The sequence below is a fragment of the Tamandua tetradactyla genome, chromosome 21 (genome assembly GCF_023851605.1).
Source record: "Tamandua tetradactyla isolate mTamTet1 chromosome 21, mTamTet1.pri, whole genome shotgun sequence".
NCBI classification, from domain to species: domain Eukaryota; kingdom Metazoa; phylum Chordata; class Mammalia; order Pilosa; family Myrmecophagidae; genus Tamandua; species Tamandua tetradactyla.
The window spans coordinates 35,637,800-35,650,843 of record NC_135347.1 but is presented as its reverse complement, the minus strand read 5'-3'; the positions used below and the strand labels follow the sequence as shown (position 1 = coordinate 35,650,843).

The following is a 13,044-nucleotide window of genomic DNA, read 5'->3' as shown; positions in this document are numbered from 1 at the left end:
CTCAGGTGCTTTAGTTGCACAATAAAGTTTGAGAAGAACTGTGGCAAAATAAAAAAAAACATATTAAAAGCACTGAACAATTGACAAGATAGTAAGGATCTATCAGACCAAATCTAAAAGGGAGAAATTGGAATCCAGCAAGATAAGTGAGCAGGGAAGCAATTTCTGCCATTTGCAGATTCTAATGAATCAGACTCTTCATTTAGAAAGCCTCATAGACTAGCAGGATAGAAATTAAAGTTCAGGGTTTACATAAGGAAAGGAATAGATAAGAAACCCATCTCACAATAAACTGAGACTTATTGAGGGATTTATTAAAGGACTGTACCTTCAGATTAAAGGTGAATCAGAAATAAACCAGGCTTCAAATGATCTTCCATTTCAGACACATAATAGTATTATGTTGAGTAATACAGAAACCTCAAATTCTAAACCTTGTTTAAAATGGCCCTAGATTAGTAGTGCTCCCAAGCACCTGGAAAAAGTAAACACAATTCCTGTCTAAAGAAATGTACCTCAATCTAGGCCTCAATAATTTCTACAAATAATTTTTCAAGTACACACAATCAGGTACACAAGGGAATACAGCCACCAACAATGAATGAGACGCAGTAAAAATTACAAACAGAAGCAGAACTACAAAGACTTCAGATACTAAAATTATTAGACATTCAGAATATATAAGCCTCTGCCATTATGTTTACCAAGTAAAGTGAACTATGAAAGGAAATATCCATACTTAGACTACCTCCGACCCCCCCAATCATAGTGTCACACAGCCTCACCCACCCTCCCTGAGCTCAGCGCATCCGTTTACAGCGCTCTCAGGCCCAGCATGCACACAGCCCCCAATCACGTCCTTCAGCCCTGGGAACCTGCACATTATAGCGGTCCTAGAACCACACATACACACGGCACGCAGCCTTACTTCCAGCTCTGAGAAAGTGCTGACCTGCACAGCCAGGTCATATCTGCCCCCAATCCATGAAGGCATAATGCCACCTGCTGTCACAGCTCTACACATGCACACAAAGGGCCCCATGCCTTATACCAGCGCACACCAGGATTACGTCCCCCCAGACTAGTGCACCCGCACAGCTATATTCTCCCTGGCCACTGGGCGCCCATGTTCACAAGCACCAGTGTAATATCCCCAACCTGCATCCACACCTGCCCTGAAATAAATCAAAACACTGAATGCTTCACGCTGTGCCCTGCTCCCTGCTCTACAACCATCCCTCAAACACAAGGCCTTAGACTACTAAAAGAAATCAACTCCCCAGGTAAATCAATCAAGATATCTACAGGCAATGAAGACAGCAGAAGATCACTAAGCCCATGCAGACAGATATAGCCCTGCCTAATGACCAAATTGAAACACCTCAAGAGACAACTAATCAAAGACGTTCATACAACTCTACTTAATAAAATAAGCGGGATGGCAAATGGCATAAAGGAGATCAGGAAGACAGCACAAGAGCACAGAGAGGAACTTGAAAGAATAAATAGAAAAATAGTGGAAATCACAGAGATCAAAGACTGTTGACCAACAGTCTATAAAAAACATATTAGAGGCACACAAACACCAGATTTGAAGAGACAGAAGAAAGAATAAGTGATATAGAAGACGGGATAATCGACTTCAAAGACTCAAAAGAACAAATGGCAAAAAAGATGGAAAAAAATGAATGGGAACTCAGGGAAATGATAGACAAAACAAAGCTCACAAATATAAGAATCATTGGTGTCCCAGTAGGAGAAGAGAGGAGTACAGGGCTAGGAAGAGTAGTTGAGGATATAATGGGGGAAAACTTTCCAACCCTCATAAAGGACATAAACATACAAGTCAAAGAAACCCAAAGAACTCCAAACAGAATAAATACAAATAGGCCTTCCCCAAGGCACATACCAATCAGTCTGTCAAATGCTGAAGAGAAGCAGAAAATCCTGGAAGCGGCAAGAGAAAAACAATCTATTACATACAAGGGAAATCAAATAAGACTGAGTTCAGACTACTCAACTAGCACCCTGGAGGCGAGAAGGCAGTAGTAAGATATATTCAAGACCCTGAAAGAGAAAGACTTCCAGCCAAGAATTCTGCACCCAGCCAAACTGTCTTTTAAAATTGAGGGAGAGGGCAGGCCACGGTGGCTCAGTGGTAGAAGGCTTGCCTGCCATGCCAGAGGACCCGGGTTCAGTTCCCGGTGCCTGCCCATATGAAAAAAAAAAACTGAGGGAGAGATCAAAGCTTTCACAGACAAAGAATTCTTGAAAGAATTCGTCAACAAGAGGAGAGCCCTACAAGAAATACTAAAGGGAGTTCTGTCAGATGAAAAAAAAGACAGGAGAGGGAGGTCTGGAGAAGGACACAGAATTGAAGAGTACCACTAAGGGTAATTTAAAGAATACAAAGAGAAAGAGGGAAAAGAATAGATAGATCTGACAAATAAAATAAAAAGATAAGATGGTGGAATCAAGAAATACCTTTTCAGTAATAACTTTGAATGTTAACAGATTGAACTTACCAATTAAAAGATACAGACTGGAAGAATGGATTAAGAAACATAATCCAGCTACATGCTGCTTACAAGAGACTCACCTTAGACACAAAGATACAAATAGATTGAAAGTAAAAGGATCTCCCACACACGTTGTAACCAAAAGAAAGCAGGAGTAGCTACACGAATATTGGACAAAATAGATTTTAAATATGAAGACATCATAAGAGATAAAGAAGGACACTATATACTAATTAAAGGGTCAATTCACCAGGAAGATATAACAATCATAAATGTTTATGCTTCCAATCAAGGAGCTCCAAAGTACATGAGACAGACATTGGCAAAACTGAAGAGAGCGACAGATGTTTCAACAATAATAGTAGGAGACTTCAATACATCACTTTCCTCTATAGATAGAACAACCAGACAGAAGATCAACAAGAAAACAGAGAAGTTAAATAACTTGATAAATAAATTAGACCTAACAGACATATATATAGGTCATTGCACCCCCAAAGCACAAGGTTATACATTCTTCTCTAGTGCTCATGTAACATTCTCCAGGATAGATCATATGCTGGGGTACGAAACAGGTCTTAATAAATTTGAAAATACTGAAATTATTCAAAACACTTTCTCTGAACACAATGGGATGAAGCTGGATCTCAATAACCACCAAAAAATGAGAACATTCACAAATACATGAAGATTTAATTACATACTCTTAAACAACCATTGGGTCAAAGAAAAAATTGCTAGAGAAATCAGCAGCTATATGGAGATGAATGAAAATGAGAATACAACTTATCAGAAGTTATGGAATGTGGCAAAAGCTGTGCTGAGAGGGAAATTTATTACTTTAAATGCCTATATTAAAAAATGAAGGCGGGCCGCGGTGGCTCAGCGGGCAAAGTGCTTGCCTGCTATGCCGGAGGACCTCGGTTCGATTCCCGGCCCCAGCCCATGTAAAAAACAAACAAACAAACAAAATACAATAAAACAAGAAAATGTTTAAAGATGTTTCCCTTTCTTCCTCCCTTCCTTCCTTCCATCCTTCCTTCCTTCTCTCTGTCTTTCCTTCCCTTCCTCCCTCTCTCTTTAAAAAAAAAAAAAAAAAAAAATTAAAAAATGAGAAAGAGCAAAAATTGAGGAATTAACAGCAAACCCGGAAGAACTTGAGAAAGAACAGCAAACTAGCCCCAAAGCAAATAGAAGAAGAGAAATAGCAAAGATTAAAGCAGAGATAAGTGAATGGGAGAACAAAAGAACAATAGAAAGAATCAATAAAACTAAAACTTGGTTCTTTGAGAAAATCAATAAAATTGATGGGCCACTAGCAAGACTGACAAAGAAAAAAAGAGAGAGGATGCAAATAAACAAAATCAGAAATGAGAAGGGGTGCGTTACCACAGACCCTGAAGAAATAAAAGAAATCATAAGAGGATACTATGAACAACTATACACCAAAAAACTGGACAACTTAGATGAAATGGACAAATTTCTGGAGACACACAAACAAGCTACACTGACTCAGGAAGAAACAGAAGATCTCAACAAACTAATCACAAGTAAAGAGATTCAATCTGTCATCAAAAATCTTCCTGCTAAGAAAAGCCCAGGGCCAGATGGTTTCAGAGGGAACTTTATCAAACATTCCAGAAAGAACCAACACCAATCCTGCTGAAATTTTCCAAAAAACTGAGGAAAAAGCAACTCTACCTAACTCATTTTATGAAGTTAATATCATTTTAATACCAAAACTGGGTAAAGAAGTTATAAGAAAGGAAAACTACAGGTCAATATCCCTAATGAACATAGATGCAAAAATTCTCTAGAAAATATTAGCAAATCGAATCCAACAACACATTAAAAGAATTATACACCATGACAAAGTGGGGTTTATACCAAGAATGCAAGGATGGTTCAACATAAGAAAATCAATTACTGTAATACAGCACATTAACAAATTAAAAGGGAAAAATCACATGATCATCTTGATTGATGCTGAAAAAGCATTTCACAAAATTTAGCAACCTTTTCTGATAAAAGCACTCCAAAAGATAGGAATCAAAAGTAACTACCTCAATATGATAAAGGGAATATATGAAAAACTGATAGCCAGCATCATACTCAGTGGAGAGAGACTGAAAGCTTTCCCCCTAACATCAGGTACAAGACAAAGATGTCCACTGTCACCACTACTATTCAACACTGTGCTAGAAGTTCTAGACAGAACAATCAGGCAGGACAAAGAAATAAAAGGCATCCAAATTGGAAAGGAAGAAGTAAAGCTCTCATTATTTGCAGATGATATGATACTATACTTGAAACATCCTGAGAAATCTATAGCAGAGTTACTTGAGCTAATAAACAAATTCAGCAAGGTGGCGGGATATAAAATTAATGTGCAAAAATCAGCAACATTTCTAAACACAAGCAATGAGCTAGCTAAGCAGTCAGTTAAGGAAAAAATTCCATTCAAAACAGCAACTAAAAGAATCAAATACTTAGGAATAAACTTAACTAGAGACATAAAGGATTTGTACCCAGAAAACTACATAACATTGCTAAAAGAAATCAAAGGAGATCTAAATAGGTGGAAAGACATTCCCTGCTCATGGATAGGAAGGTTAAGTATAGTTAAGGTATCAGTTCTCCCCAAATTGATCTTCAGATTCAACACAGTACCAATCAAAATTCTAACAACGTACTTTGAAGATTTTGAAAAGCTAACTACCAAACTCATCTGGAAGGAAAAGAGACCCCAAATAGCTAAAAGCATCCTAAAAGAGAAGAACGAAGTGGGAGGATTAACACTCCCTGACTTTAAAACCTATTATAAAGCCACAGTGGTCAAAATAGCCTGGTATTGGCACAAAGACAAAAGCACTGACCAATGGAATTGAAGTGAGAGTGTAGAACTACATCATCAAATCTATGGTCAACTGATTTTTGACAACCCCAATTCCTCTGAACTGGGACAAAATAGTCTTTTCAATAATTGGGCATGGAAGAAGTGGATATCAATAGCCAAGAGAATGAAAGAGGACCTCTATCTTACACCCAACACAAAAATTAACTCAAAGTGGATCAAACACCTAAATATAAGAACTAGCACCATAAAGCTTCTAGCAGAATAGGGAAACATCTTCAAGACTTAGTAATAGGAGACAGCTTCCTAAACTTTACACCCAAAGCACAAGCAACAAAAGAAAAAATAGATAAATGGGAACTCCTCAAAATTAAATGCTGGGCAGGCCACGGTGGCTCAACAGACAGAGTTCTTGCCTGCCATGCTAGAGACCTGGGTTCACTTCCCGGTGCCTGCTCATGCTAAAAAAAAAAAATTAAAAAGAAAAAATCAAATGCTTCTGCACCTCAAAAGACTGTGTCAAAAAGGTGAAGAGACAGCCATCTCAATGGGAGAAAATGTTTGGAAATCACATATCAGACAAAGGTTTGATTTCCTGTATATACAAAGAAATCATACAACTCAACATCAAAAGAATGGGCTAAGAATAGGCATTTTCCTGAAGAGAAAATACAGATAGCCCAAAAGGACACGAAGAGATACTCGTTTTCACTTGCTATAAGGGAAATGCAGCTCAAGACTACAATGAGATATCACCTCACACCTATAAGAATGGCTGCTATTAAACAATCAGGAAACTATAAATGCTGGAGAGGATGTAGAGAAACTGGGACACTTATGCACTGCTGGTGGGAATGTACAATGGTGCAGCCATTAAGGAAGACTGTTTGGTGGTTCCTTAGGAAACTAAATATCGAGCTCCCCTATGACCCATCAATAGCACTACTTGGTATATACCCAGCAGAGCTAAAAGCAATGACAGACATTTGCACACCGATGTTCACACCAGCATTATTCACAATTGCCAAAAGATGGAAACAAACCAAATGCCCATCAACAGATGAGTGAGTCAACAAAAAGTGGTATATACATGCGATGGAATGTTATGCAGTAGTAAGACAAAATGATGTCCTGAAGCACATGACAAGATGGATGAGACTTGAGGACATAAAGCTGAGCGAAATTAACCAGGCGCACTAATTTATGTTAGTTAGAAATTAGCCAGCCACAAAAGGACAGATACTGTATGATTCCACTTTTATGGCCAGCAAAAGGTATAATCAGAGACTTACAATATAGAATACAGGGGACTTAAAGATACATAGAAGCTAGAGATGGGTGAACTATTTGCTAGCTAATGAGTTTGAACTCCAATAAGGGAATAGATAGGAGCGAAGGTAATTCTCTAGTGGGTCTAGAAGTAATATTACTATACTGAAGATGAACAATTTGAAAGGGGTTGTATAGACCTACGTGTCCCACTGACTCACAGTAGAAATATGAATGAGTTCTTACAAGAATTACTTCAAAGATATGATTCTTGTATAAAGAGTATTTAAGTCCAGGGTACAGGGGGAAACTGCTATTGCATGCTATGAGCTATGTTCAAAAGGAAACCATCAGCATTACCACAGCAACAACAGAGGTAAATCATGGGGGGAGGGGCATGAGTTAAGAGGAGGTTTAGATTTCCTATCTGGTGAGGGTGTGTTTAATGGTTTTCTGTCTCTTGAGAACAATGAAAGTATTTAAAATTGTGAATGTTGATGGACTGTGGACTCTGGGTCCTCCACATGATGCCCGATGAATGCAGGTGGCTGAAGGATGCACTGACAGAGAAGTAGAATGGCAAATGATGGTATATACTTATGAATGAAGGCTGTGCTGCTACAAAAAGGAACATGAGGCATGCAACAATGTGAATGAACATGTGGGATATTTGATGAGACAAAATAAGCCAGAAACAAAAAAACAACAATGGTATTGTGCTGGTTTTAAAGGAAGCATGCCCCCTAAGAAAAGCCATGTTTTAATAGAAATCCCATTTCATAAAGGTAGAATGATCTCTACTCAATGCTGTATGTTTGAAACTGCAATGAGATCATCTCCCTAGTTGATGTGACTTAGTCAAGAATGGTTGTTAAACTGGATTAGGGGATGACATGTCTCCATACATTTGGGTGGATCTTGATTAGTTTCTGAAGTCCTATAAAAGAGGAAATATTTTGGAGAATGAGAGATTCAGAGAGAGCAGAGAATGCTGCAGCACCACAAAGCAGAGAGTCCACCAGCCAGCGACCTTTGGAGATGAAGGAAAACGTCTCCCGGGGAGCTTCATGAAACAGGAAGCCAGGAGAGAAAGCTAGTGGATGACACCATGTTCGTTCGCCATGTGCCCTTCCAGCCAAGAAAGAAGCCCTGACTGTGTTCGCCACGTGCCTTCTCACTTGAGAGAGAAACCCTGAACTTCATCGACCTTCTTGAATCAAGTTATCTTTCCCTGGATGCTTTTGATTGGACATTTCTATAGACTTGTTGTGATTGGGACATTTTCTTGGCCTTAGAACTGTAAACTAGCAACTCATTAAATTCCCCTTTTAAAAGCCATTCTGTTTCTAGTATATTGCATTCCAGCAGCTAGCAAACTAGAACAGATTTTGGTACTGGAGAGTGGGGTGTTGCTGTGGTTTGCAGATACCAAACATGTTGGAACGGCTTTTTAACTGGACAAGGGGAAGATTCTGGAAGAGCTGTGAAAAGCTTGATAGAGAAGGCCTAGAATGCTTTGGAGATGAAGAAGAAAGATGCCTCCCGGGGAGCTTCATGAAATAGGAAGCCAGGAGAGTAAGCTAGCAGATGACACCGTGTTCGCCATGTGCCCTTCCAGCTGAGAGTGAAGCCCTGACTGTGTTCGCCATGTGCCTTCTCACTTGAGAGAGACACCCTGAACTTCATCGGCCTTCTTGAACCAAGGTATCTTTCCCTGGATGTCTTTGATTGGACATTTCTTTAGACTTGTTTTAATTGGGACATTTTCTCGGCCTTAGAACTGTAAACTAGCAACTCATTAAATTCCCCTTTTTAAAAGCCACTCCGTGTCATAAGTACTTGGAATCTCAGGCAGGACATGAGATTATGTTGATTTGTCCAGAGTGATGCCCTGATGAATCCCAGAGTGATTTGATCAGTGACTAGAAATGTATTTGCAAGCCCCCTTTGGGGAATGATGAGAGTGGGGAGAAATTCAACTTTCCCAAGTTGAATTCTTGATATTCTCACAAGCAGTATGGACAACCAAAGCTATAGGCTGAGCCCCCAGTCTTGGGGGTTGTTCATATGAAACTTAACCCCACAAAGGATAGGTCAAGTCTACTTAAAATTTAGGCCTAAGAGTCACCCCCAAGAGAGTCTCTTTTGTTGCTCAGATGTGGCCTCTCTCTCCAGTCAACATGATGAGCAGTCTCACCACCTTCCCCCTCTCTGCATGGGACATGACTCCCAGGGGTGTGGACCTTCCGGGCAACGTGGGACAGAGATCCTGGAATGAGCTGAGACACAGCATCAACGGACTGAGAAAAACCCTAGAATGAGCTGAGAATTAACATCAAGGGATTGAGAGAACCTTCTCGACCAAAGGGGGAAGAGTGAAATGAGACTAAGTGTCAATGGCTGAGAGATTCCAAACAGAGTTGAGAGGTTATCCTGGAGGTTATTCTTATGCATTAAGCAGATATCACCTTGTTGTTCAAGATGTAGCGGAGAGGCTGGAGGGAACTGCCTGAAAATGTAGAGCTGTGTTCCAGTAGCCATGTTTCTTGATGATGATTGAACAATGAAATAGCTTTCACAATGAGACTCTGTAGAATGTGAAAACCTTGTGTCTGATGCTCCTTTTAGCTACTATATCAACAGAAGAGTAGAACATATGGAATAAAAATAAATAATAGGGGGAACAAATGTTAAAATAAATTTAGTTTGAAATGCTGGTGGTAGATGAAGGCAAGGGGTAAGGGGTATGGTATGTATAATCTTTTTTTTTCTCTGTTTTCATTTTATTTCTTTTTCTGTTGTCTTCTAATTTCTTTTTCTAAATCGATGCAAATGTTCTAAGAAATGATGAATATGCAACTATGTGATGATATTAAGAATTACTGATTGTATATGTAGAATGGAATGATATCTTAATGTTTTGTTTGGTCATTTTTTTTAATTAATAAAAAAAGTTAAAAAAAAAAAAAAAAGCCACTCCGTTTCTGGTATATTGCATTCCAGCAGCTAGCAAACTAGAGCAGGTATGATCACCTGTAGAAAATGCTTATACAAAAACAAGGGCCTAGATTGCAAGTCTTTAGAGCAGATACATTAAGGCCAAACTATTATTTCTATTATATATAACCTGATATTTAGAGACAAGAATGAAGCCAAACAGGTGGGCTTAAAGTAATTCAGAACATAGGGGTAAAGAAGACAATGTCTAAATTTTAGACCCACACATACTCTTTGAGACCAATGGAAGAAAGGTTTATTTGATCTGGAACTGAAATTTTCTATAGTGCATTATCTAATTCAACCTATCTGTATAGCTCATTTGAAAAACTGAAACACAGAGGACATAGTATGAGAAAGAGGTCCTTTAATCCTGTATAGATTATTGTAAGGCCTGGAAACATCCTAGAGTATATTAACCAGATAATCAAAAGGTATTGGTAAAGTCTCCCAAGGGAGGAAAGAAAGACTATGGAACTATTAAACCTCACCATCAGGGAATCCCCTGATACTGTGACAAACTTTAGGGACACCCAAATTAGTACGCCATGCCCTTGATCATGAGGCTTACTCTTGTGAAGCTTATGTAGGTAGCAGAGAAGCTTAGACTACCTATAGGCATGTCAAAGTGTTACTTCTGGAGGACCTGTTTTGTTGCTCAGATGTGGCCTCAGTCACTCTAAGCCCAACTCTGCAAGTGAAATCACTGCCTCCCCCCGTACGTGGGACATGATATTAAGGGGTGAAAGTCTCCCTGGTGATGTGGGAGATGACTCCCAGAGAAGAATCTAAATCTGGCACAAGGGATCAACAATTCCATCCTGACCAATAGGGGGAAAAGAAGTGTAATGAATAAAGTATCAGTGGCAGAAAGAGTTCAAATAGTCGAGAGGCTACTCCGGAGGTTGCTCTTAGGTAAGCTTCAGTTAGACATTGCTACCTATCAAATCCTGCAACCCCCAACTGGACCATTCCAGCCAATCCTAAAGAACACATAGGGCAATATATTTAAGATTTCACAAGGGTTCCATGCACTAGAGTAACTTTCCAGAAACCTACAACCTCCAAATGGGTCCCTGGTCCAGATAAGTCCTGAAACCTAACCTAGTATCTCCAGAACATCAGATGGTTCCATCTTCCTATCTCATATTAGTGACGGACCCTTCCAATATGAAAAATTTAGAATAGCCATAGCCCAATCACCCCTAAACAGAGTGATGGAAAGATCAAAGGTGATGGTGGAGTACATACAGTGAAGACAGGATTTAACAAATGAATATGAATGCTGTATCACTAAATTGGTATCTCTTTTAGTCTCTAGTATTTTAGAGCAACTAGAAGTAAAAATCTAAAATTGTGAAATTGTAACTCATGTCAAAGTCTGAAATATGTTCTACCACTAATTGTGGTGCTATGCTTGGAAATTTATAGCTTTTTTCTATATATGTTATTGTTCACAAAAAAAGAAGGAAAAAAAAGTCGATTGTGATGATAAAAAAGTATTTAAGCCCACTAACCTCCTATATTCTGGAGCAGCTAGAAGGAAAAATACAAGAGGATCATATGGTAGCCCGTGACAAACTCTGGGATCTACCCTGTAACCACTTTTTGAAGAGTATTTTGAAAACTATTGCTTTTTTATTTCTTTGCTTTGTATATATGTTATACTATACAATAAAAAAAAGTTTAAAAACACAATAGTTAATGCTTAGTACATGGCAACTTACAGCAGTGCTTTACCACACAGCTCTTAACATAATCTGTATGTGTTCAAAAAGGTTCACCTACTTCTTTGTGTCTTTCACAACACAAAGAAAGCACAATAGCTCTGGAGGAAACTCGGTGTACTACTTGTTTAATGAGTATTGGAAAGTTTGGTTTAACAACAAAACTGTATTATTAACTATTTTCCAGAATGATAATGCTAATATATAACTTTTAAATTATATAATTTATCACAACATAAGTTACTTTATCCTTTTTGCCAGAACTTAAGACATAACTCACCTTTGCATTTCGCTGAGCATACTGAGCAACCACTCGGGATAAAAGAGACCAAAGAGCAGGGTCAGCTGGGTTACTACAGAGATCATCAAAAGTAGCATGCTTAGAGAGGCATTAGTTTAACAACAAAAAACATAAGCAGCCAACATTTTATTTAGTATGTAAGTTAAAAACCTTCTAGATATCTAAAACAAGTTTATATTAATTGTTCACTTTTGACTGATAGTATCTTAATTTGTAGAAAACGTACTTTATATCTTCTATATACACCAACAGTCCTTACAAAAATAAGAAAAAATCAGCACCATGATGATTCTAAAGTCACAAAACATAAGAAAGGAATAATTAAGACATAATTAAGGAAATTTAATATATTGTATTCAAAAGAATACAAAAAGATTAAAGATTATATGATAAATAATATTATATAAAGGGAGAATGACTTCCAACAGATAGGACATCATAAGGAATAAGATTTATATTAAAAGAAACAAGTTTTAGATGTAACTAATCAGGAAAGTTTGTTAATAAGAATGAACTATAGAAGGAAAAGAAACCACAGATACAGTACTTTACTGCTAAAATTAAAACAAAAAATCACTGTGCTTAGTTATAACTTTCTAATTTCCAAATTTTGAAGACATTAATGTTTAAGTAATCAAAATATTCCTAAAATCATCAACCTGAATAGTATCATATAGCCTACTGACAGTATTATAAACATGAGGATTATTAAGGCCTTTTATACTAAAGCATGGTTTGGGCCTTAACTTAATAAGAACCAAGTTTCTTTCCCCTAATCTTTTATAAACTAAATTTTAAAATATCCCTATAGGTGAAATAACATGTACCATCTCTAAATAATAAGGTCCTAAGTAAAATTTCTGAAAATAACAATTTGTTTCCCAAATATATTGCTTACCTCCGTTTATATTCTTAATAAAATCTACATCAATGACAACCACATTAAATCTATTTAGGCCCCAAATTCACAAATACAGGATTTACCTGTGAACAGCTTTGGATGCTTGTCTCTGCACTGCCACACTGCGGCCTTGGAATGCATAAATAGCTGAAGTCAGAAGGCACCTCTGATAATCATTGTCTTTCTGTTTGAAGTGCTTCAGCAGTTCATTAAGTGCTGCTTTTGACAGTGTAGCATCCTGCATTGCCAACCCTAGCGCACACAAGGCTTGAAGACTTTCTGTGGTTGGTTCCTTTAAGATAGAACTGCAAATTTATTTTTTAATTGCCTGTTAGCCATAAGTACAGTAGCCTTTATCTGCAACTATTAAAACATGCTTAACCTTTAGTACAAAAGCAATTTACTCAAAAATTCACTAAACTAAATCCAGCTTTAGAAATTAATATAAAAGAAAATTTACTGGTTTCTAGGGATAG

General features: G+C 37.9%; 1 protein-coding gene across 4 annotated transcripts in view; it reads right to left on the bottom strand.

Annotated features, from left to right (window-relative positions):
• The window catches only part of SKIC3 (SKI3 subunit of superkiller complex), a 116,035-nt gene that overhangs the window by 34,403 nt on the left and 68,588 nt on the right, over positions 1-13,044 (bottom strand). For all 4 annotated transcript variants that reach the window (XR_013167067.1, XM_077139123.1, XM_077139125.1 and 1 more), the window contains exons 31-32: positions 12,652-12,873; positions 11,647-11,719 (exon numbers count right to left, since the gene is read on the bottom strand). Coding sequence is in view for 3 of the 4 variants with exons in the window: in XM_077139123.1 (XP_076995238.1) it covers positions 11,647-11,719; positions 12,652-12,873 (295 nt within the window). In the remaining variant the exon portion in view is untranslated. The remainder of the gene's footprint in view (positions 1-11,646; positions 11,720-12,651; positions 12,874-13,044) is intronic.